The sequence below is a fragment of the Amia ocellicauda genome, chromosome 23 (assembly GCF_036373705.1).
Source record: "Amia ocellicauda isolate fAmiCal2 chromosome 23, fAmiCal2.hap1, whole genome shotgun sequence".
In the NCBI taxonomy this organism is placed as follows: domain Eukaryota; kingdom Metazoa; phylum Chordata; class Actinopteri; order Amiiformes; family Amiidae; genus Amia; species Amia ocellicauda.
Window position 1 is genome coordinate 8,297,554 of NC_089872.1, and position 26,697 is coordinate 8,324,250.

The 26,697-nt window shown below is 40.7% G+C and overlaps 1 protein-coding gene across 5 annotated transcripts in view; it reads right to left on the reverse strand.

Moving 5' to 3' along the window:
* The window catches only part of phactr2 (phosphatase and actin regulator 2), a 70,670-nt gene that overhangs the window by 5,148 nt on the left and 38,825 nt on the right, over window positions 1–26,697 (reverse strand). For 3 of the 5 annotated variants that reach the window (XM_066696524.1, XM_066696526.1, XM_066696527.1), the window contains exons 2-9: window positions 19,192–19,359; window positions 15,076–15,150; window positions 13,387–13,545; window positions 10,110–10,358; window positions 6,587–7,130; window positions 2,077–2,270; window positions 1,015–1,171; window positions 224–279 (exon numbers count right to left, since the gene is read on the reverse strand). In XM_066696524.1, coding sequence (XP_066552621.1) covers window positions 224–279; window positions 1,015–1,171; window positions 2,077–2,270; window positions 6,587–7,130; window positions 10,110–10,358; window positions 13,387–13,545; window positions 15,076–15,150; window positions 19,192–19,359 — 1,602 coding nt within the window. The remainder of the gene's footprint in view (window positions 1–223; window positions 280–1,014; window positions 1,172–2,076; window positions 2,271–6,586; window positions 7,131–10,109; window positions 10,359–13,386; window positions 13,546–15,075; window positions 15,151–19,191; window positions 19,360–26,697) is intronic. The other 2 variants (XM_066696525.1, XM_066696528.1) reach the window with 2 other exon arrangements.

Below are 26,697 nucleotides of genomic sequence, written 5' to 3' on the forward strand. Positions count from 1 at the left end.
ATATTCTTCCTTCTGCAGTTTGAAAATTATAGATAATTGTAATAGACCACAGTCGGTACAAGGTAAATTTGTCAACAGATAATATTTCAGTCCATTGTCTACCGGACCAAACAAACAGCTGGAAAGGTTTGTTTTGCTGCTATGTTGACCTGGAAACCACTAGACTGAGAAACCTTAGTCTATACAGGGGACTTGGGTTTATTTAGTTTGTAACCGTACTTACGCTTCAAAATGTTTCTCTGCTCCAGCTCTTCTGTGGTCGGTCTCTGGCTCAGCCGTCTACCAATAAAAACAAAAAACAACAATAGCAATCCATTTCTTTTACAACTAAGGCAGGTTGAGCACGCTTCTTAATGAAGAGTAGATTTATTTTGCAATCCACAGTTCAAAGCTTTGAAGTGAACCCGGCAGATTAGTTTTACAAATCGTTTTGGCACTCTTCCTCTTATTTAAAAGCTTTTTTATTCCTTTTTTCCCCCCTTTCCTGACTTCCACTTGGCTTGATTAATAAGCACAAGTTATACAAAAAAAGAAAAGAAAAATAACCTTTGAAGTCACAAGTGAAATCTAGTCTTTGAATCTGACTTGTAGATTTGTACGAATTCTGTGAGGGAAGAGAGATGAAAGGATGAGGTTCCCTGGGTAGCAGTCGTCACATGTTAACATGAATTCCCAAGCATAGGACATTAAACCTTTTAACACTTTTTATATTTTTATTTTTTAAATCAAGTGCACTATTGATTCAAACTTACATGGGCCTTATCTGATACTGGAGTTGATCTGTATTTATGACACTGAGCCTTGGACAACCCAATAAGGGAAGGTTTTGTTTTCGCATTGCATGTACACTGTGTAGCAGTTAGAGGGACGAGGAACAGGTCCAAACTACTGTCATTTGACATCGTAGTTGGCCAGTTGTGTGCCACCCTTGGGTAAATTCCAGTTCAGGGTTAGTCAGGAGTTGATACTTATGGGAAATGCGCATCATACAGACGGATGCGCTTCACACTTTACCTCACCAGCTTGGTCCCGATTTGCTGCCACAGTTCCTGTCTTTCCTCTTCCGACGTTCGAGGTAAAATGTTCTTCTCTTCCAGCTCCCTTTTACTTGGCCTGTTGCCGAGTTTAATTGCCAGTGTGTCCCTCCTGCGTATTTTACTAGCCAGCGAACCTGCAAAGCGTTTGAATGCGCGTTATGCAGAGCCCCGATAAAGTCAAATCAATTTACAGAGAGATTCACACGTGAGACAGCGTTTTAGGTTTCAAAGAGTTAATAGGTGACATCACTCAAAAATGGATGTGTACATACAAAACAAATGGTTGTCAGAGCACCACCTTACTAAGAAGTTCAACAATGAATGCATCATGTGCAGTACATGTGCTAAACACACGCACGCGCATATGCACACACACACACACACGTTCATTTCCAAAAATAGCAGCAACCATTTTCCTGGAAGGTGCTTTGTTGTGACACCAAACACAATGATCAGAAAGTCTTGCTATGCCTACAAACAGTGAAAAAGAAACATTTTTCAACGGTGTCATGGTTTCCTGATGCTAAGAAAACAGTACTATGAACATATTCCCTCATTTAGGTAGGATGACTTGCTATTCTATTGTAAGAAGGTGGACCATGCAGACATTTCTTGTTTTTTTTTGCACCTCAAGGTCTCGGTTCCCCACCCAATTAAACCATTCATGTCTTCTAGATCTGTGATTTTCAGCTGGACAAACAGCCTTTGATTGTATAATTCTTGGATGCTCTTGAGACTCATGAGATATTTAAATGAGCCAACACTAGAAACTAAACATTTGAATGTTGTTACTTATTTGGAATGTCTGCACGGATGTGTTCCAGAATTGAAATGCGTTACTTCCACACTTCATCAGAAAGGAAAAATTCCTTCACTTCATAAATCGCTTTTGGGAAAACCCCAAATCTTAAGATAGGGCAGACAATAATCTAATTTTTACACAATTGCAAAACAAAGATTGAAGTAAGTAGACTAGATTATAGTTCTGTCTGGTAATTGGCAAATATCTGCATGGTCTTCCTTATGGTAAAGTCCCTACTAGATGTGTATTCGTCATCTTCATCTTCCTCCTCCTCTTCGTCCCTGTACAGAATGGGGCCGTCCGAGTCCGAGTCGCTGGCCTGCGAGTCCCTGTGGTTGTCTGGGATTATGGTCACCTCGGGCGTTTCGGGGATAAACACCTGGCTCTTGCCCATCCCGCTCTCGCTCTCGCCTGCAGTCTCCCCTGGGGAACTGAGGAGAGACAACAGCTACTCCAGTATACAGTTCAGGAACAACGTATACAACACACGTCTTTGCTGGACGAAAAAGAAAAAAGAAGAACAAAAGAACAAGAACAAAACAGACACAATCAGAAAATCTCAACAACATCAAAACTGAGATTGAACGGGAAACAATGAATGTGTTTCAGTTCTGTGATTAAGACACAAGTGGTGTCTGATAGCAGCATTACTGTAAAAATGTTCTTTGGCAGTGACATTTTGTTTTTCTTGTAGTGACACTGTGTATTTATTAATCAGCAGGTTGAGTCATTGGTGCTGGATTGTGGCTGCAGACTTAATTTTTTCAAGGACAACCCAACAAGTACCAGCAGTTTTTCCCTTCTGCTAAATCCCCACAAGTAATTTCAGTCAAAGCTCTACAAGAGGGCTTGGCTCCTGACACCAGTGCCGCCCACACAGGAAGCTGTCATAAACCACCATCCCGCTGTTGCCAAAACAATTTTATGGAAATGTATTCCCTTACATAAAACTAATTGATTCTCCATAGTAGTAGTAGTAGAAATAATAAACAATACTATACAGTGACAGTGTGTGTCAGTGCTAATGGAATATTTATTTGTGGATTTAATTTCCAGGGATAATTAATTACCTATTCCATATTCATATCAAAAGTTCCAAAATACAATAATAACAAGAGAAAATACTGAATTTAAAAGTTAGATAACCATCCCGCCAATTTCAGCAATTCTAAATCAAGTACTTCAAATATTGCATAATTTCAAAATCCCTACAATGTAATCAAAGGGACTAATCGAAAGGTATCAAACCCAAGCTTATTTGTATTATGAGATCTATATATTTTACATATACAGTGCATTATCTAAACAATGAGAGAAGAGATACACAGAGAAGACGGACCATCATTCACACACTTTTCAAGAGAGTGTAGAATCGCCCTCAGCCTTAATGACGACTGCACGCCTAGAAGAAACGTTTTCCAGCACTCGGAGACTTGGCCAGAGTTCACACACGCCGTGGCTCCCGCAGAGCAGTTTCGAGAGTGACACACAAGTCTGCCTTCAGCCTTTTCCGGTTTCGCTTTTTCCAGGCAGAGTAAATTATTTTGCATATGTACACTGGCAACATGTTTTGGTTCGTTTTGGCTTAATCCGGCCACAACTGAATTCAGCCAACTTCAACTTGATTCATGTACAGAATCTCTCCCAGGTCACACCAGCAAAGCTTCGGATTTCATCATCTCATCTTTCACGTGGTCATCTTCTAGGTCTGTTTTCATCTCTTGGGATCCATTCAATAGTTTCTTTTGTCCATCTTTGGTCTGTTCTTGCGATGTATCTGGCCCATTGTCATTTTAAGACTCCAGTGATGTCATATACTTTTGTTTGGTCCCATTTCTTTATTTTCCTGTCTTGTTATTCCCAGCCTGCATCTTTCCATACTGCTTTGCATCATCCACAGTTTCTGTATCATTTTTGGGTTTAGTGACAAAGTTTTGGAACCACAAGTGATCACTGGTAGTATGTATTGATCAAATACTTATCTTTCACTACTGTGCCATTCTTTTAAATGTAATCCATCCCATTTTTACTCTTCCTTTCATTTCTTCCATAAAACCTCCATCTGCACTGATTTTATGTCCAAGACAGACATAATAAGATCTTGCCGTATAATGTATTGCATATACTAGACAAGGTGCAACCCTGGCCCAGGGTTAAATACTCAGTCAGTAAAGACACTGTGACTCCCCATGATCAGAGTTTCATGTCCCTGGCACAGAATATTTTTCCTTCAAGAGTATACTGTTGACTTCTCAATGACCTTTCTTGAAGTATGCCAACTTCTACTTGAAAGTCGACAAAAACAAATACCCATTCACTTCCAGAATACCAAACGTACCATTTCGTACCATTTTAGACACGTACCACTGCTTTGATTAAATCACTTAAACTTAAAACTCGGACTTGATAGAAATACAGAACACAAGCCTGATTGACTTTGCTTTGAGATCAGTTTTTCAGTTTTCCTGAGGGAATGAAAACCTGTTATGTTTACAAAATGTGTTGGGATCCTCTGAAAACCTGTTATGCATCTCCATTTTGGGTTATTATAGTCCAATCCTTTAAGTCCTCACTGGGACTCAAATCTCCACAAATCAGAGGTATATTTAATGTATTCCTGCAGATTGCACAAAAGCATTGTGAATGAAGTTTTTATATGCGATACTTATCTTGCAACTGTTCAAAACAATTACTGATGCACGCACTAAGTAACCTACGTCAGTCAATTCATTTATCAGGAAGTTACTAATGATTTCAACATAGGGGCTATCTAAAAATAATAATAGTAAAATGAAGCTTACTACATTATTTTATGGTTATGATAATCTTGCGTCAGCCTACCAATCCAGTAAGCGGGGACAAACTAATAGACACCGAAACTGGGAAACAAATCAGACTCCAATTGCAAAGCAGTTTTTGCTTTTGGTTTTTACATACTGCCGGCTCTAATGCAAATTGCAGAGTAGAAGCAGAAGTGCCACATATTTTATATTCTACACTACAGAGACATTACGTGTGCTATGTTTGCATTGTGACTGGCCTTCCTTATTAGAGATGAGACCAATGGCCACCATCAACAAGTGAATCCAACAAAAAAGGATATGTTAATTTTATTTTAAAGCCTGTGGTCTTGATTGGTTCTCTATGTAGCAGTAATGACGATTGACGGGAGGGTGGGATTTGTTATTTTTCGTCTGTGAAGGGAAGGGGAAGAGGGCCACAACAAACATTATTAAACTAGCTATACATAGACATTTTTGGTTTTCTGCAACTCGAACGCACAGGTATGTTTCCGATTTGATTTAGCATAGACCAGTAGTCTATACGTGGTGTGTGGTTTAGAGATGTGGGAAAAATAAGTAGTTGATTGTATAAATGAAGTAGCTAGATAGTCTAATACGTTTTGTATTTCACTATGACCGGAAAACATTGCCACAAGGACGCTAATGTTAAGGCATTTGCCAATCTAGTATTGAATGAAAATGTAATTAATAATTTAGAAAAACACTCGTCAGTCAGGTTACAGCTGTAATTGCAAAATATTCCCTTCTCATGCACACGTCAATTCCTTTTTCGGGACACGCCTATATTGTAGGGTATTTAAGCAAGCGTTCCTTTAAAAAAAAAATGGTCTCACAACCTTTATTGTTCATGTGAAATTGTAATTCATGGAAAAGACTGACAATATCTGGAAAAAATAACACCTGCTTGCAAAATTAGAGTCTAACACAAGATGTGAGAGTTGATGGATATGTTTATTGCTGCGGTCATGTCATTATCATACGTCTACTAATAGGAAGGTATTTTTTACAATGCCTAATTTTTATTAATGTTTATTTCAGGTTTAATTTGTTGTGTTAACCAAGTATTGTAAAATAAAATTCAGAACTTTGCAGTAATTGTCACATTGCATTATTTCACATTTAATTTAGTCTCATTTTCAATGGGGGGGTGGTTGAAACTATTCAAATAGCCCTTGACAACAGCTGTGGAATTACTTAGTCAAAACATTTGTCATGCACATCCCTCTCTCTTAGTACATCTATCCCCAAGTGTCTGTGCGTGCCCCTGGCGTTAGCGAATGGTAAGATTTAGCTGCTTGACAAACTGAAATGGATCAGGCTACTACACAACTGGAAGGGCAGAGGCTTCTCTTTAAAGCAATGGCCTCTAGCCTTGGTCCAGGAAAGCCCAAATCCAATATAGTTGAACTTAAGTTATTGACTAATTAGGTAAAGTCAGTTGTTCATTTAAGGGAAAGCTGGACCTTGAGGGATGAATTGCCCTTAAGTTTGAATATTTAGGTGTAAGAACATCGTGAAATCATTTGTAGTGAGCCAAGCCATGTCGTGGCAGCCCTTCAAATGTGGAAGCTATAACCTTGTAAACACCAAGGAACACAGAGCAAGTGCATATAACTTGGGATAAAATCATCTCCTACAAAGACTCAAAAGAAGTCTGGAGCCGCTCCATTGGCAACATCTTCAGCTAAACAAGTAGAAGAGATGTTATTTTAAGGCTCTGACCGTGCCAAGGATCTTGTCATCAGATGAGAAGTGGCTGATCCCCAGCTAGAGTCTTAAGTACATTATAACTTCTAAATCATGGCATAAATCGACACGATTTCTCTTTTTTTGATCAATGAGGCTTTACATTTGGAGTTGAAAGGGTTAAGGGGGACTGATAAAACCTGCTGGTTTGGATTATAGTACAAGAGAAAAAAGAAGGCTCATGAGAAAGCACTCACCTAGAGACGGGCTGGGAAGGGGTGTCCGCGGCCTCCGACCGAGAGCCACTGGCGTCATCCTTTCCCTGTACAGCCGGAATGCCATCGCCAGGGCCTGAGCCGTACTGAGATGGAAGCTCTGTTGAAAGGTTCTCACAGATGGCCGTCTGGCCCGTGAGCGCCTCCTTACTGGGTTCTGGAGACCCTTCAGGGGAGGTCTGGGATTCAGGCCCAGCCGGGATTAATGTCAAATCCTGGGCAGGCTTTTCTTGCGAGCGGGGGGTGGGTTCCAAGTCTGGTAGTTCCTCATTGGCAGCAGCATCCTTGTTTTCTGTGTGAGGGCTGCCCGGGTTGGAGGCGGTCTTTGGGGGACTAGCTGTAGAGGCCTTCTGGGACTCGGTCCTTTTCTGAGCTTTCTTGTCCGCCCTGGGAGTGTCCGAGCCACTCGTTTTAGCCGCGGCACCTTCCTTGGGGCTCTTGGAGCGGAGCGTGGAAGAGGAATATGGGGAAGACTGGGAGGAAGGCTTGGAAGCACCAGCTGATTTTTTAGGGTGAGAGGATTTGGCTGAAATTATAATAAATGACAAAAGTTAACTGCCTGATAAATTAATAAATATATTATTAAAAATCCATGATCCTGGTTATGGAAAAGAACAACAACTCTCAAATCATGACTAAAACACATAACTGGTCTCTGCCACGAATATCTCCTAGATAAGTCCAAATACTGGCTTTGTAGATTGTATATTCTACTCTACCTCATCTCTACTGGTTGTCGTACTGCTCTGCAAAGCTGAAATGCCATTTTACTGCAGATCCGTACTTGAACATTCAACACTTTTTCAGAACTGCAACCCATGCAGGTCACCTTGGTTAGACATCCCCCAAAGGAATGATACTAATAAAATCACAAAGTATATATACACTCACCTAAAGGATTATTAGGAACACCATACTAATACTGTGTTTGACCCCCTTTCGCCTTCAGAACTGCCTTAATTCTACGTGGCATTGATTCAACAAGGTGCTGAAAGCATTCTTTAGAAATGTTGGCCCATATTGATAGGATAGCATCTTGCAGTTGATGGAGATTTGTGGGATGCACATCCAGGGCACGAAGCTCCCGTTCCACCACATCCCAAAGATGCTCTATTGGGTTGAGATCTGGTGACTGTGGGGGCCAGTTTAGTACAGTGAACTCATTGTCATGTTCAAGAAACCAATTTGAAATGATTCGACCTTTGTGACATGGTGCATTATCCTGCTGGAAGTAGCCATCAGAGGATGGGTACATGGTGGTCATAAAGGGATGGACATGGTCAGAAACTATGCTCAGGTAGGCTGTGGCATTTAAATGATGCCCAATTGACACTAAGGGGCCTAAAGTGTGCCAAGAAAACATCCCCCACACCATTACACCACCACCACCAGCCTGCACAGTGGTAACAAGGCATGATGGATCCATGTTCTCATTCTGTTTACGCCAAATTCTGACTCTACCATCTGAATGTCTCAACAGAAATCGAGACTCATCAGACCAGGCAACATTTTTCCAGTCTTCAACTGTCCAATTTTGGTGAGCTTGTGCAAACTGTAGCCTCTTTTTCCTATTTGTAGTGGAGATGAGTAGTACCCGGTGGGGTCTTCTGCTGTTGTAGCCCATCCGCCTCAAGGTTGTACGTGTTGTGGCTTCACAAATGCTTTGCTGCATACCTCAGTTGTAACGAGTGGTTATTTCAGTCAAAGTTGCTCTTCTGTCAGCTTGAATCAGTCGGCCCATTCTCCTCTGACCTCTAGCATCAACAAGGCATTTTCTCCCACAGGACTGCCGCATACTGGATGTTTTTCCCTTTTCACACCATTCTTTGTAAACCCTAGAAATGGTTGTGCGTGAAAATCCCAGTAACTGAGCAGATTGTGAAATACTCAGAGCGGCCCGTCTGGCACCAACAACCATGCCACGCTCAAAATTGCTTAAATCACCTTTCTTTCCCATTCAGACATTCAGTTTGGAGTTCAGGAGATTGTCTTGACCAGGACCACACCCCTAAATGCATTGAAGCAACTGCCATGTGATTGGTTGATTAGATAATTGCATTAATGAGAAATTGAACAGGTGTTCCTAATAATCCTTTAGGTGAGTGTAGATCTGCACACACATATACATAAAATAAAATGTAAAAAAACAAACGTATCCATTTCACTTTCACGGTACATTTCCGGTACCTCTCTCACTTGCAGCTTCTATGAAGGCAAAATAACCAGCCTCACATTTCTAAATAACTTATAATTAGGAAACAGCTGATGTATTAAAGGCCTCCTTGAAAAGGTTGTTGGTCTGGGTCAAAAAGTGCCGTGTGCACACTAAAACTGGCCATGCATTCATGGGCTTTTAAGTAAGAAAAGGGTCATCATACACTCAAGACAAGGATATACACCGTGTGAAAAGCCCTGAAGGGCAGCATCCATTTTCTGGACAAGAGTAAGCGGTCAATGGCAATGGAGTGTTAAGGCGAGGGCTGATATTTCCACCAGTATCATAACAGCATCCCTCAAAGCTGGGAGTGTGGCACCGTGGTTCAAGGAGAACAGCACTACATAGCCACAAAGTCCTGACCTTTACCCCATAAAACATCTCTGGGATGTAATGGAAATAGACAGGGTAGCTTCTTGGTGCTTCTACTAATGGCCTGCTCTAAACAGATTCTGGGTGGTGCAGTATACTATCCACTTCTTAATGACCAAATTCAGTCTGAGATCATGTAAACCATCTATGCTGCACAGCAGGTGGACTGCGATGAACTTACTGAGTGAATTCTGAAGGCAATTGGTCACACCTGAGCTTATTTAGGAGTGTCACAGCAAAGGGGGTGAATACTTATGTAATGATGGCTTTTCATTCTTAAATCGATTAGTTTTCTCCCCCCTACACACACCTTTTCACCACTTTGTTGGGTAAATCAGAAGAAAAAAGCATGGAGATTTCATGTTGTATCTCAACATCCAAGGGAGGGTAAATACTTCCCATAGGCACTGTACATTCCCAGCATCACAGGATGCAGTAGTTTACAGGTCTTGTTACACACTTTTCACACACATTTGCCACAACACTTCATGCAGGTTAATTGGAGTCCACCACAAAGGTCATTTTGCACAGGTTAAAACAAAGGTGCTTAGCCTATGAGCTTTCCCAGCAACAGAACACTGTGCCCATTTCTCATCTTCATAGAGGGAACTTCATACGAGACCTAGAATAATTCCTCTCAGGGAGATGTGGTATTCTACCAAGAACTCTTACCATGAAAGAAATTCACCTTTACACTGTATCCACTTACTAATCATGCTTAATGAGGTACTATACCAATAACACCACCTTTGGGCAGGAAGAGACATCAAGAACTACTGGTCACTCAAATTTGTTCTTTGGAAATATAATTTCTCTCTGCATCAATCGCCTGCTACACTCCCATTTGAGTGGTGGAGCTTTGCTGCATGCAGGTCTAGTCATGCAAGAAAGGCAGCAGCCACAGTCCGTCATACTCACCGTTCACACGATTATTGGTTCGAGACGTTTGTTTGGAAGGTGGGGTGGGTGGCTGCTTACTAGAACTTTTGGGCAATTTTTTCCCAGCCGTCCCCTCTTTCCTGGCTCCCGTGGAAGTGGCCCCGCTGGGAGTTTTGGAAGGAGCCTGGGAGTTTTTAGCAGGCAGCTCCCGGGCTCGGGACGGGTTCACCTTTGGGACTGGCCTGTTGTTAGTCCTCTCTACAGGAACAAAGGGGAGCAGAGGCCTCCCTGGGATTAGAAGGGAAAATACCAAAGCAACAGCTCTGAAAGGCTCAATCACACCACACACAAAAGGGGGCTGGGTGTAAGTCTGTTTATTGGTATTCCAATATCGAGTGCCACATATGGGGTTATGCAATCCTCATATCGTCAGCCTCATTTTATCTCCCCGCTTCCAACCACACAGAAAGCAGATGGGCCAACGATTGGCATTTGAGTCATTTCCAGACTTTTGTATTTTCTCAACAATGCCACCAACGCACCCAGCAAATGAGCAACTCTGTCTTGGTGTCAGTGGCAGGTGTGGCACGTCGAGTTCATGGTGTATCTTTAATTTTTCCAATGCTCTCTCATTGCCGTGTGACTCAATTTGAGACGTATGGTCTTTACCTCTGGACATTCCCCCCCACCCCCCTCAGGTGTCTATCCACAGAATGTTAATTCAGGTTCAAATTAGGATCACCGGTGTCATTGAATCGTGTACATCTTCATTTACGAATGCCTATACCAAGCCAGGTTTTAAATTGGACACCAGATGGGATTTTATTATTCCGTTTCCAGTTCCACATAGATGCCTACAAAAATAACCCCAAAACATGACTGGCATCTCTTCACAGAATATATAATACATAAAACATGAAAGCTCAATTTATTATTTCAATGTAAAGCACAAATGGTTAAAACTACAATCTCTGTCTAAGACCTTGAGAACACTACAGTAACTAGATTAAGGCTGATGGCTACAGGACTGTCCTTCAGTAGACAGTCAGTAGTTGTAGAACTTATATAGTATTGGCATTACAATGAAGGTCCTGGTCAAACCAACAAATCCACTACTTGACTGTAAATTTACTTTATAAAGAAGGAAAAAGCCTGTCTGAAAACATTGACATTTAGCAATGTGTCTGTATTATGCAAATAATGGTGTGACAGACATTTCAAATTGAAACCAGGCCCTAAGAAGGACAAAAAAAACAAATCATGTCAAGACTAATTTTAAATATGCAAGTCTAACGGTTACACATAGTAGCATTTCCTGTAACTAGTAGCGGGTCATACGTTTCAAAATGAAAATTCTTGGCTTTTGTGCAAATAGGAGATTTTAATTAAGTGGGATTTGGTGTTGGAGCTGGAAATGGCATGAGTGCCGACGGTTTTTAGTGCTTTGTTTAGGAGAAATACACTCAAGTTACCCATGTCTAAGAAGGACACCCATGGTTTATACACGACCTGAAAGACGGCATATTCGAAATATGCAAGTTGACACTGTGGGAACACAGTCTACGGATTAATACAGAATATCTGCAAAGGAGTTTCCTTACTGGTCCCACAATAATGGAAGGATCGGTACATATCTCCAAGGTTTTGGGCAAAACTAAAAAAAAAAAAAAAAAACGCACTGCCTCTCACTTACACAAACTCAATTGAAGGGAGAGCGCAGGACCCAATTCAAAATAAGTAAGTGTTTTGAAATGTTCCCAGAAGCATTTGAAAAACATTATATCCACTCAGTGCCAAGTCTTTGAAATGGAAACTGAAATCCAGTGACCTCTGAGACAGTACGATTCACTTCTGAAGGAGTCAGGTGACACAGGAATTTGCCAAGAAACAGCTCTGGACTTCATCAGACAACATAACACAGTGTTAGCTCTTTAATTGATCTAAAAGGAGCAGGCTAGGAGCTGTGCACACAGGAGCAACGACTGACAGACTCACAGAGATGGCCAACTTTGGCAGCGCCTGTGAGTCTCTGCTGGGCGTTTATATTTTAAAGGATTAAGAAGAGGGGATTTGGTTTCTTGTAATATCTGAAATGATATTAAGTGTAATTCTCCAGGCCTTATCGGGATAAATAGAAAAGATCCCTGCATGTGTGTTATAAATAGCATTAGACACACTAAGATTTTGTTAGGAGTACATTTAACATGAGAGAAAGACAAAAGACAAAAACAGATGAGTAGAAGGGGGAGAAAAAGTATATTCAGATAGATTCTCCAGCTGGTTAGAAAAGTCTAGATTTTGATTCTTCTCACTCCAATTTGTTCCCCCTTTGTTTCGGATAAACAATTGTCCATTAGGATTCATTTCCAAAGGTTGTTTCTAAAGAAGTCACTTTGGGTGCACTTAATCAATTGTTCTAGACATTTATTTTTCGAACCACCAAGAAGGATGAAGCCAACAGCACATATGCCCCACTTTCACTGGAAATGTAAACAATTAACGGATGCAGCATGTCAAGATTTTGCTCTTGCTCTCCTAGACATACTTCCTTCTGGGTGTATCCAAATCCCAACTGAGGACTTTGGTAGCATGCATACGCTACAGTACAGGGCCTTTACACAAAGCACCTTCGGCTAAATCTTTCCAATCAAACACTTGGTTTGACAGTGAGTAGTGGATTGTTTTGTTCACACTGATAAGAACGCCACTTGTCATTTGTGGAGATACACCCACATGAAAATACACCATACAACAAATTAGCTATTGACACAGTTTTGTGCTTCCAGGAATCAGCTTTGGGGTAATCTTCTTAGAATCTTCACATCTAAAATAGGAAGGGAAAAGAAAAAGCCTAGCCACACATGATCAAACACACGTGACTTTTCAGACGTTTGGTGTTAAGGTTGATGTTCATCTTGATTTGTGGTTTCCCAAATTCATCAGCATGCAGACTAAAATACTGTAGCACTTGCATTGATCCACAATTTGGTCTAATTAGAGATGCTCCTCAACACCAAACTTCTGAAAAGTCACATGTGTGGCCGGGCATTTATTTATCCTGCCTATTTTAGATTAGCAGCTGGTAAAGGCTCATTGAAGTTTAAGAGTTTTCCTGGATTTTCAGTTGTCCGATCTCATTCAACTCTTGAACATGCTACCACTTGCTCATGATTTTCCAAACTGTCCTTCATTTTCCATTTGTAAAGATTAGTAGGGTCACCTAATTTACAATTTACAAGACGGTACTATAGATTCAGCATTAAGGTTTCCACCATCCTATCACTTCATACCGTGCCTTCATGCTCAGATGCATTACCTGTCTTGTCTTCTGCGTCTTCAGAGGCCAAGGGTTTATTCTTCGTTACAGAGTCAACTTGAGTCTCGATGTCGACCTGGACCTCCTCTGCCACCGGTTCGATGCTGATAGGAGCTGTGTGTCCATTCGACGTCTCCGAATTCACTGTCTCATCTGTGTCTATAAAGCATGTGAACATGGCAGCTGTAGTGAAACATCAAATACTGGATCTTTTCAGTATTAAAGCCGTGTCATTTCCTCAAGCCATTCCATTTGGGAAGACGCTGATAAAGCAGAATTTCAGATCCTGAGAAGATAATGGCCTAAAAACATACTTCCAAGAAATGTCAAACTCTGCGTTTGTGTTTTCAAGTGGCAAGCCAGATACATTTCTAAAATTTAATATTTCAGCGGTAAATGAATACATTTCTGAGGGTAACTTAAAAAAAAATTATATATATATATATATATATATATATATATATACTCTCCATATCAAGTAACATGATATAGCAACATGAACATGAAAGCACAATAAAAACAATTTCAGCATAATTTGATGCATGTTTGGGATGGTACTCTACCTTGTCTATAAACCTATTGTTTCTAAATGTTTTCTGGCCTTGCCACTATAAAATAACCTCTCTTAAAGCATATTCAATTAGTTATCTGTAATTATAATCCACTCAGGCTTATGGTGAAAAACATTCCACGGCCGACAAACAAAGAATAACTGAACACGGCTCGAATCGGTTGCAAATATTCCAATAATGCCGTGATCTGGATTCTTCAGTTCAGTCACAAGGCCCAAATCAGCAGGGACCCTATTCTGGGGAGGCAATTTTTAGTAGAAGATTAATCAAATCCTGACAGCCTACAAGGAGCCGCAGGAAAACTCAATAATCCAGAGAAAAGTGCTCCCTCAGAGCTGTGCTTCTCTCTTCCACTCTTGTCCACCGAGGACACAATAAGGGCACTGTGTCATTGAGAACACTGCCAAGCCTCCCAACTCCACTGACATCAGCGCAGCGTGTCCTAATTTCACGGAGATGCATTTTGCAGGCCTGGCTCGCACGGCACCAGAGACCAAGCATCCTGCCACCGAATCCCAGGCGGTCAGGAAAAACTAAACCACTTGTGTAACTCGCTCCCACAACAGCCAGCTGTAGAGGACTACACACACACCTCCTCTGAAACAGGTCGTCCACTACTTTTTGAATGAAGGCTTTGACCAGTTGACCCACACAGGGTTCCCAGAACCAACTAGTTTTAATAAGGTTGTAAAAAAATATCTTTAATGGAAAACAAACACCCGCTAGCACATGCAACAAAGAGATGTCGGGGAAGGTAAAGGAAACTCAAACGGTCTTGCAAATTGTTGTAGGAAGGTACAATGTCAGATCCGTTTACTCAAAGATGTGCTGGTTTTATTACCCCAAAAAGACAGCATACTCACACATTTACTATACAAGGCAAACAGCAGGCGAATTTAGATTTTTTATAATGGACTATACAGCACGTTTTTTGGTCAATAAGAGCTGAGCATGGTTATTTTGCTCTTTAGCTGAAACTGTTCTCATCTCTGAAGTAAGTCCCATACAATTCTGGTGATGCAAGGAAATTACCTTTTCAATAGACCTATCAGCTGCTGATCACAGGGGGGGGGAGAAGGTTGCAAGGTTACAACCCTCTACGCTGAAGGAAACTCACCTTGATCCGGGATTAGAACCCCTTTTCGTATCAGTTCTTCACGGCTTTGTCTTGTGGAGATCTTCCTCTCCAACACTAACACAGAAAAGAGGAGAAGAGAAAAAAGTCAGACGATGTCATACGGAGGCTAGTTCATTCCCCATCCACACTGCTGGTGACCAGTATAAGGTGGGCTTTACAATAAGCTCAAGAGAAGATAACAATCCATGCTACTAGAGCTGGGAGACCTCTAGGGACAACTGACTTAAACCCTTAGTAAGTTAGAAAGGCTCTAGTAGCATGGAGTAGTAAATAAGTGTCTAGTAAGGGCCTTACCCAGCTCATTTTTGATGGAGCCAGACTGCAGACAAGGGCTTGGACAAATTTCCAAGATATTCAAACACAACGGTCTGTAGAGATTAGAATCCATACACTGATATACGGTGTTTAGTAAAATCTAAACTATGGTGTTAAAGGGTAAAAGGGGTTATTAAAATGTATCATTCCTGCTTGGCTTTTCCTCGCTGTGTTTGATAAATGTGTCTACTCTGATCAAATGATCACCGCTTCAGTCACTGCGAGCACACTGGCGTACACCACTTCTCTCATGGAACAGTGACGAGGTGTCGGGAGGGGTTAATATAGGATATGTTTATTAGGGATCTCTGTTTTTGTTTCGAACGTCTTCACACTCAAAAGCACATGCAGTGGGCCTCGTGCAGTAGCTTTAACGTGGCTGCAACCTTTCTTGAACTGCAAAACAAAGCCAATTGGCTGCATTAATAATAGAATGACCGACAAAAAACGTGTCTTGACCAAGCCTTCAAACCACAAACCTGCTTCAAGCCACTGTGCACATGACAAGCCTGAAACCATATTGCTCAGCAGACACGGGGGGGGGGGGGGGGGGGTAGGGGAATTAAATCTGAAGAAAATCTAAAATTACATTCTCCGAGAAGGGAAGTCGACTTTTCTTGAACTTCAAAAACACACAAAGGCGACTTTGACCATCAGTTTATCTGTGTGACTATTATATTTAAATGCCACTTGGGGGGGAAATGTCAAACTTCAGATATTTCGTTCTCTGAACCTGTTTTGAGCACAAACCCAAACATATTGTCAAGAAAGATGCATAGTGCTTTGATTTGACTCAAACTCACAATTTATGGAAGGGATGGAAAACTGTCAGAGAAAAATGACAAATCGGATTCTATCTGCAAGAGAGAGAAAAACCTGAAAGAGGTGAAACAGTGACAGTTTGATATACTAAAGCATTCAGTACTTTTTATTGTCACCAATGACTGTTGCAGGGAAAAAATAACTGCAGCTGTTTAAAGAAGCAATGGTGAAGATTTGCATTTGTCTCAGCTCAACACGCCTTTTGTGTGGATTCTAAAAACATCCCCAGTGTGTAGGTGGCAAGCACATCTGTCACTGGTTTCAGGCTTAACCAGAGGATATTATGGACCTGTATTCTACAAACATCCCCCCCAACCTTCAACAGCTTTTTGGTGAACGCAGAAAGTCTCCTCTTTGTGTTGGGAAGTGAGTCATCCCGATGGAAAAGTGCATTTACTGTGACAACCCCATCTTAACATATAATTAATCTGAGAAACAGAATGTAAAATTAAAGGCATGATGCCTGGATAAATACATCACCTATTTTGCATAAAAGTATTGAGTCGTATTTGTGTTACAACAAAAAGATTAATCTAACGCATTGTCCACTGTCAATGAGGGGCACGTTGACAGCAAACGTGAAATACTTCACAACAATGCTCCGCATTCATGTCCCGCCTCAGTTCTCTACCTCTGATTTACATAATGATGGTTTTTAATGTGACCTTTGATTCTTGTGCTACTTTAAATCAAACATCCCTCTGGTAACGAAGGGAACTCATTTAACTAACAACCAGCAGTTTGTTGCCCTAAACAGCACCTCTCACAACAGAGTATGTGGGAAAGACAATGGGGCTGTAGAGAAGGAAGCATCTATCTACAGTGAGGAAAAAAAGTATTTCCCCTGCTGATTGCGTACGTTTGCCCACTGACAAATAAATGATCAGTCTATAATTTTAATGGTAGGTGTATTTTAACAGTGAGAGACAGAATAACAACAAAAAAAATCCAGAAAAACGCATTTCAAAAAAGTTATAAATTGATTTGCATGTTAATGAGGGAAATAAGTATTTGATCCCCTATCAATCAGCAAGATTTCTGGCTCCCAGGTGTCTTTTATACAGGTAACGAGCTGAGATTAGGAGCACTCTCTTAAAGGGAGTGCTCCTAATCTCAGCTCGTTACCTGTATAAAAGACACCTGTCCACAGAAGCAATCAATCAATCAGATTCCAAACTCTCCACCATGGCCAAGACCAAAGAGCTGTCCAAGGATGTCAGGGACAAGATTGTAGACCTACACAAGGCTGGAATGGGCTACAAGACCATCGCCAAGCAGCTTGGTGAGAAGGTGACAACAGTTGGTGCGATTATTGGCAAATGGAAGAAACACAAAATAACTGTGAGTCTCCCTCGGTCTGGGGCTCCATGCAAGATCTCACCTCGTAGAGTTTCAATGATCATGAGAACGGTGAGGAATCAGCCCAGAACTACACGGGAGGATCTTGTTAATGATCTCAAGGCAGCTGGGACCATAGTCACCAAGAAAACAATTGGTAACACACTACGCCGTGAAGGACTGAAATCCTGCAGCGCCCGCAAGGTCCCCCTGCTCAAGAAAGCGCATGTACAGGCCCGTCTGAAGTTTCCCAATGAACATCTGAATGATTCAGAGGAGAACTGGGTGAAAGTGTTGTGGTCAGATGAGACCAAAATCGAGCTCTTTGGCATCAACTCAACTCGCCGTGTTTGGAGGAGGAGGAATGACCCCAAGAACACCATCCCCACCGTCAAACATGGAGGTGGAAACATTATGCTTTGGGGGTGTTTTTCTGCTAAGGGGACAGGAAAACTGCACCCGAATCAAAGGGACGATGGACGGGGCCATGTACTGTCAAATCTTGGTGAGAACCTCCTTCCCTCAGCCAGGGCATTGAAAATGGGTCGTGGATGGGTATTCCAGCATGACAATGACCCAAAACACACAGCCAAGACAACAAAGGAGTGGCTCAAGAAGAAGCACATTAAGGTCCTGGAGTGGCCTAGCCAGTCTCCAGACCTTAATCCCACAGAAAATCTGTGGAGGGAGCTGAAGGTTCGAGTTGCCAAACGTCAGCCTCGAAACCTTAATGACTTGGAGAGGATCTGCAAAGAGGAGTGGGACAAAATCCCTCCTGAGATGTGTGCAAACCTGGTGGCCAACTACAAGAAATGTCTGACCTCTGATTGCCAACAAGGGTTTTGCCACCAAGTACTAAGTCGAAGGGGTCAAATACTTTCCCTCATTAACATGCAAATCAATGTATAACTTTTTTGAAATGCGTTTTTCTGGATTTTTGATGTTGTTATTCTGTCTTTCACTGTTAAAATACACCTACCATTACAATTATAGACTGATCATTTCTTTGTCAGTGGGCAAACATACAAAATCAGCAGGGGATCAAATACTTTTTTCCCTCACTGTAGGTGACTAATCAATCTTTGTTTCTGTGTCAGTCCATGCCTGTCCCACAAAGGCAACACCCAGCTACTGTTGTGTTTGTCTCTTTTGTTTTGTGTTTAGTGTTGTGCCGTAGACATTCGGCATGATTTTCAAAAGGGCCAAGGGAAGTTGTTTATTTTTATTTCAGGTTATCTAATCACTTCACATACAGTGAGGTCCATAAATATTTGGACAGTGACAGAATTGTCATCATTTTGGCTTTGTACGCCACCACAATGGATTTGATAGGAAACAATTAAGATGTGGTTTAAGTGTAGACTGTCATCTTTAATTTGAGGGTAGTTACATCCAAATTGGGTGAACGATGTAGGATTTACACCCATTTTTAGATGCGTTCCCCCCAATTCTAGGGGCTCAAAAGTAATTGGACAAACTAACATAATCATTAATTAAATTGTGAGTTTCAATACAAATCCTTTGCAGTCAATGACTGCCTGAAGTCTGGAACCCATAGACATCACCAGATGCTTAAATGAGAATAAGATTGCATTAAATATTTGCAGGGCCAGGAGTTACCTTTTGAGAGGTCTTGAAACTTATCGCTGGTTTTCTTCTTGCGCCACTTCCAAGGCTTGAAGATCTTCCCCAACGAGGAGAGCTTGCCTTTCTGTTTCAGAGGAGGAGTCTGGGTCCCAGAAACAACCACGTCAGGATTTGCAAGGGACGCCTTCTCCAGTCCATCAACTAAAACGAACAAAGATACAGATAGTTTACAAGTCCTGTTTTATTCCCCCCTTTTTCCATAAACTCAAAACAGGGTCACGCACCACATGTAACACCGGGATTGGGTTGAAAGGCAAAAATTTTAATCCAGCCGTTAAGTCTTTTATTCTTCTCGCTCAGCCTGCTGTGAATTCCTGAAAAGCAGTATGAACATGAAATCTGTTACTTAATAAGTTTGCCAATTTGATCTCAGGCATTTGTTATTAGTTGGAAGGAACGTCACATTGCTGCCAGCATGAAAGTATTTTCCGGATTTTTTTTCTGTGCTTTTTTTCCAAGTGTTCTAAATGATATTGTAACCAAATTTATTTGAAAACAATGATCGCATGGCAAATTTGTGTATCAAATAAATTAAGTATCGTGCATACTAGTTGAAAAGGTTCTGTAATTATGTAGTTGAAGGTAGTTATAGACAGACCACTTTATTGAACTCTCTCACTACTTGTCAAACCAAAGTCTGTGTAGTAATTGGTTTAAAATTCGGCTTCTGCATGGGGCAGGAGAAACACTGGTCACTGCTTTTGTTTTGAGTAAGAAACACACTTTTTAAATAAATACTGGTTGTACTCAACCCCTGAGGGAGGTCTGAAAAATTGGGGTCACAACACACACACACACAAAAAAAAAAAAGCTTACATATGGCTACAATCACACCAATACAGGCAAGTCAATAACCAGACTTGATCTCACTAACAGAAACTGTGGATGTACTAACCAAGCAGCACTGATTTTAAGGTCAGCATCAAAATTAATATTTAAATTAATCACGCCAGTTTAAACTAGGAAGATCGTGTTTGAAAGGGTGGGCTTGAAAAGGGCTCTTCTAGCTATGGGCGTTTGGAAACCACAAGTCAAAAGCACCTTCTGGGCATTAAAGAATACAGGATGACATTGAAATTCACAACCCCTCAGTTCTACAAAGTGCACTGTACTTTGTACCAAAAGGTAAACGTTACCAACATGCGTGCGATGAAAGGAAGACCACTAAAACACTCCCTGATCTCCTGAACTGTAATTTATTGCAGGTATAAATACAAATCTGTGCTCGGGCTGTCCGTCACCATTGCGAATTTCTGCATAGACTTTAGACAGACGTGTGGTTTGTTTTGGCACTAGGCAAAGGAAATGTGTTTTAGTTTTTTTCCCCAAATGTGGAGACCTTAACATAGAAATACCATACACCACACAAAGTCGTCTTCCTTCACCTTTCCTGCTCACCCCACTCTCGATGCCAATCCTCCCGGAGGCCGCTCTCAGCTGCAGCCCTTTCTTCTCACGAGAGGAACATACAGGAAAGAGGGGCGCGGCTTGCGTCTAAGGCTGAGGTTCAGAACAGGGTTGTCTGGGCTTTAACCATTTGAGATTCAAGCCCTTTTGAGTGTCAGCTTCTTGCTTAAATGTAGGCCTTATTTATTTGAGGGTACAATATTCTGACGTCCTCCTTGCTTGGACTCCTCCCTCTTTTTATGCTGTTGACTTTATTTCTTATGTCAACTCTAATGATACATCTTGTTTGGAGCAAAACAAGCATCTGATTTCAATTACACTAATGAGTCGATTAAAACAGTGAAAGTAAGAAGATTAAGGAAAAGAAGTTGAGGATCAGACCAGGTTTGTTTATTGAAGTATGCAATATTAGAGTATTAGGCATAAGCCATGAGTCACAAATCATATTACACCAATGGGTATTGTTTACATCCGTTTTGGGAAGAAAAAGAAGAAAAAATAAAAAGCACTGAAAATACCACTATGGCACCATACTATTAAATACAGTCCCAGAACTATCATATATATATTTTTTTTTAAATAAAATGCAAACCCACTTATCAAAAAACACATTATGTGAATGTTATTTCACAGACTCAAAAATAAATAAAACTATAAAACAGCAGGATATATTCCTTGTCTTGGGAGAGTCCATTTCATGCGTCCTAAACTTTTAAATAGACAGCTGAGTTTTCTGAAGATCTGTATCGAAACTTGACACAGGAAACTGTTTAAAATGTGTGGAACATTCTACAATATCTCAGAAATCCACCTTCCTCATTGAAACTTCATCGACAATCTGGTTTAAAGACTGATTAAGACAAAATGTCGTCCTCTGTCCGCAGAACCAGAAGATTACAGATAACACTATCTGCCAAATCCTGACCTTCTGACAAGCCCTGCCTTTGAGGCGAGAGGGATCGGTGGTCTGGGTCAGCACACTGTCTCACTGTGGTGGTTAGATCTGTACTACAGGCCTGGTTTGGTGGTAATGATTTTATCCACCAAGCTTCCTTTCTCTGAAAAGAAAACTGTAGGATTGTTTCCTTCTCATGCCTTTACCTAAACTGTCTGAATCGTTGAGTTGGGTCAATTAAAAGCATGAACATTTTTGCACACAAATAATGTGTCCTTCTGTCCCTATATAAAGAAATGGAGAAAAGCACCCTTCATACATAGTGAAAAAGAAACCACAACGTGTGACAGAAAGGGGAACATAAGTGCACATGAATACAGCGACAGCAAAAACATGACTTCACACACCTTATAAGTAACATTTGGGTCAAGCATCAAGTGAAATAAAAAGTTCACAAACTCTTAAGCTGTTATGCATTGGAAGATCAAAACAAGCTGATAAATCTTCAAGTTGCTTACTGCAACAGACTTGCAAGGCACGGTTCTGCATTCCCCGATGAGGAACTAGGCTTGTGTATCATTTCATTAAAAAGGTCACACATATTGTAAATCTGGCTGCAGCGTATTTTCAGACCAAAACAAGTCACAATTTAATACAGCATCATACAGGCACGGCCTATTTTGTCAGCATAAGAACGTTCCAGATTAATCGCAGTCGAGGTTTAATTATGAGCCCTACCCTATGTCATTGTGGAAATTATGATTCTGAGTGACTTCAATTGCTAAGAAATGTAACGGACAAAGATAACAGTTTCTAAATACAGAAGTAGCACGTCTCTACAAACTTTGTAAAGATCATCATTGTCCTAGAACTCTTCATTTCTAAAATTGGTATTCTTGGGCAGTGACCGAACTACATTTTCTTTGCAAGAAGGCTGGATTTTAGGAAGAACAAAAGAAACCTAAAAGTTTATATAAGTTCCTTTAATGCCACTTAAAAAACTGATAAGACGGGACAGCTGTGTAAACATGACAATTCCATGCTTGGGTGGAGGGTTGCTCTGAACATGAAAAGGATTTCAAACTTGTGGTCTGTTTCACTGCAACTCACACAACATATTCGGAAACTCTTCATAGAGCCAAGAGAGTGTTTTTACCAATATGCATATAAACATACATATATAGCTTCCTCTCAAATTTTGAATCCCCTTGCAATGGCTGCCGTGTTCTTTGGGGGGGTCACAAGGGCATGGTTCAGAGACTGCTGCATGGGAAGACGGCTCCACAATGAACTACGATCATGTTACATACTCCATGTGCCGATACTGTACCATGGCCGTGCTAGGAACATGATTGATGATGCACAGGTCAGGCTGAGGTTAGTGTGAGGATCTTGGTGACAATACTATGAGAGATATGAGGAACAAAAAAATATACAAATATCTCAGAGCTCAGCGATAGCATCGCGGCTACAGAAACGCACGTTCCACCACTCCATGTATTACAATCAACTGCTCTGCCTAAACTCAAAAAAATCATAACCCCCTTTTTATTGCTGGTTGTGAGCATTCTAATAAAAAACTATAAAAAAAATGCAATAAAATAAGTAATCAACATAAAGCCTGTACTATGTAATACACCTGGAACTACATCACAGGTTATCAAAGTAGCTCCTATTATACATCTATATGTTGTGCTACACAACTGTGCCCACTGTAACCTTGAAGGCCATGTTTATCTGGGTTGCCCTGTGTGGACAGGTTCTTCAAAGACAGTCTTATTTACAGATTACAGACGAGGTTGATAACGTGCCGAGACAGAAAGATCCCTTTCTAGTCAACCCAAGGAGAGAAATAAAAAAGGTTTCTAGTAGAAGTAGGGGAGTATTACACAATCGCCCAAAACAGCTGGGAAACTGAAAACTGAACTCTCCAAATAACTGCATTATGTTAATGAAACTAATGTGAAGGTGGCAAGTACAGAACGAAACCTTCTTAGCCGTGTCAGAGCACTCTTAGCTTTATTTATTTTTCTTAAACAGGTCCATTTTGACAGAGTTCAGCCTTATAAATGATTTATGAATGTGGATACAAATAAGGAGGGATAAAGGTTATGGAACAGGATAGGTGTTATGTGTCACTGACTCAAGAATGCTATAATGACTTCAATTGAGTTTTTAAACTCTCCCTTCTCCTTTAAACAAATCTCCTGTTGCCTGGCAGCCTCCCTTGCATTAGGTAATCTGATTTATACAACACTGATATTCCTCATTCTTAAAAAAATAAATATTATCATCACTATGCCAATGTTATGAATACAATTTGGCAAAACTACTAGCCTCTCATGCAGAAATGGTCAAAAATTTATTTATTTTTTCTCCCCAAAGCAATCCACTTTTATGGAGAGCAATCTAGGTAGAGCAACTGGTTTGTTTTCTTAGGTACATTGCTTTTATGATTGGTATAAAATCAAATTCCTCACGATCCTGTTCCTGAAGAAAATCCTGTGGGGACTCTACAGATACTACACATTTTTTTACCAGGGTACATATCAATTCAATGTGATGGGGTACAACTTTGTGAGGTGGGGGTCAAAACTTTCATTTCGTTGAGCCCTAAGCACAGAACACACAACATTATACCAAAACTATAGACAAACAAGGATGCTTTTAAATGTGCACAGTGTTCCTGTACACTGTACACACAATATAATGTTTTCCTTTCCAAATCTGTCACCATATATGGTTGCGATGAATAAAAAAGGTTAAAAGATTATCCTGTTTTCCCATGTAGGCAATCAGACGGACAGAAATCGGTTTAACTGCCCCCTCCTGAACAGTCATACCACAACCTTTGAAACTGACCTGAAACTCAAGCAGCAGGACTCTCTGTGAAGAATGTGGCGTCAGTGAAGGCCCATCGTATGCATTTTTTGGCACCATCCGGTTACAACCCACATTTGTATACAATGAAAAGATCGCCTGAAACTGATCTGATGTCATAAATGCTTAGACCACAGGAAACTGGGGTGTGTAATAAACAAACTCTTTAGCTTCCGCAGGTGGGGACAGTCCAGCATCCCCCTGGCTCCAACCACATTCAGCACTAATCTTAACGAGCGTCTATGAAGGACTGATGGTGATTACCCATAAGGCCCTCAACTTGCTCATTCCCATAAAGATGAAGTAATATGATCATTTTTAATAATTATATTAATTGTTTTGGGGGGGGATTTGTGATTATTTTTTTTAAATCTACAGGATTTGACTGAATCCAATCATCCCAGCTATAAGCACCAGACACCGGCTCGGGTCTCTAATGTCACGCCCATTGCTGATCTAGGCCTCAACTACACAGACAAGTGGAAAATGTCGGCAGGCAAGGTGAACCACGCGTTCTGGAAAATTAATGTTTATTTCCAGGAGCAGCTCCGCAGAGCAGTGAATCTAGGCGAGGTGGCCCCCTGTGGGAGTAGCCCAGTGAGAAGTAGTCTCCTCTGCAATACGATGACGTGACAGAAGTTAACTCCTGCTATCCTCGAAATTACCTTTGGAAAGCTACTTCAAATCTTGCTGCTTACAGGGAAAAAAGACAGTGCAAATTAACAAACTGAATGGTACAGATTTTAGGTTTGTTAAAGTAGCAAATAACCAAATCAATGGGTTGCTGAACACAAAATACAAGTGTCTTCATCCAAACAAGATAAAACCACAGGCAATACACTCAAAGTTTATAATACATTAATAAATCCATCACCGTACAATAGTACTTCCTGAGTGCTCTATACTGGCCTAGCCTGGAATACTGACTGACCAATCAGCACGTAGGATTTTAAGAATGTTCTGCAACTTCATTCTTATAATTCAGCACATGGATTTCCAGATGGCTGTGTAAATCCCACTGAGACTTCCGCAGGGGAAACCAATTGCAGATCACACTGAGCGTTCGAACAATGCGCAAAATATGGTGCCAGAGTTGTGATGGACTTTTTCCAGTATTTGGAATAGGCTGTGACGACATTTCGTCCATGACTGTACTCCCCTGTAACCATTTCCTGAGTATGTTTTATGTCCCTCCAAAACAAATACTCCCCCAACTTCTGACAGTAATTGTAACATATTTCTTGGTACAAATCATACAAAAAGAGGAAGCAGGCTAGGTGCTCTGAAAAGCACTAACAAAACCAAAAAAAGATGGCGAAAATCAACCCTGGAGAAAAACCAAAAGTCATTGTCAGATAAAAATAAATGAAAATGACAAAATATTGGGTTCTGTGAAACATGTAAAACTAATGAGCTCTATCCAAAAAGACATATGTAAGGCTATAGTGGGAAAATAAATAGTTAACATTATAATGCAGTGAATATGAATGTCAAATGTAATTCCTCTGGCCATTGTACATTCTTAGGTGCTTTTTGATTCTTTGTATTAACTTTCAGACAGGATTGCATTCACACCAAGAGACAATGCCTATGGACATTTGAGATTTTTTTTTTCATGTTTTTCCATCATCTTCCCATAAGCCCCTTTGTTCTAGATCTGTAAAGAAAACAATGGAAAAAGAAACACTGATTTACCACACGAACGGCCACACTGTGTAATGGATGCAATCACTTCATTTTCAACATGATTTTAAACAAAGAGCGGAATGCTAATTGCAAACTGTTGCCAAACTGTTGCACAAACTTAAACACTCCTCTGAAATGTCTAAGCTGTAACTAAAGATAGCAAATCTAGAGTTATTCATCAACTGAAATCAGGATACTGCAATTTTAGCATCAATTTCTAAAAACAGGCAATAGTCATTATCTTTGAAATAGAAGTGAGGTTGTATTTAATAGGCTAACTATTATGTTCTGTGTAGCACAAGTTACATAGCGGAGGTTAAATTAGCAAAGGTTTATGGGATCTTTGGCTACTGACTTGAAGATGCATAGAAAACGTGATGGACCAGGGTGCAGGAGACAAATGATAGAAATATAATTAATAGAATACCTAGCACTTCCTCAGAGTTAATTTGGCATCTGGGGCGGACAATTATTCTACCAGTGACCACAGCTGGGCAAGCCAACATGAAGGACTTACAAGAAGAGAGAGGACCAGGTCATCAGGTCCGTTTGCTACGAAACAGAACCTGCTGGAAACAGCCCAGCCACACTTTAAGGGGATGCCTGGATTT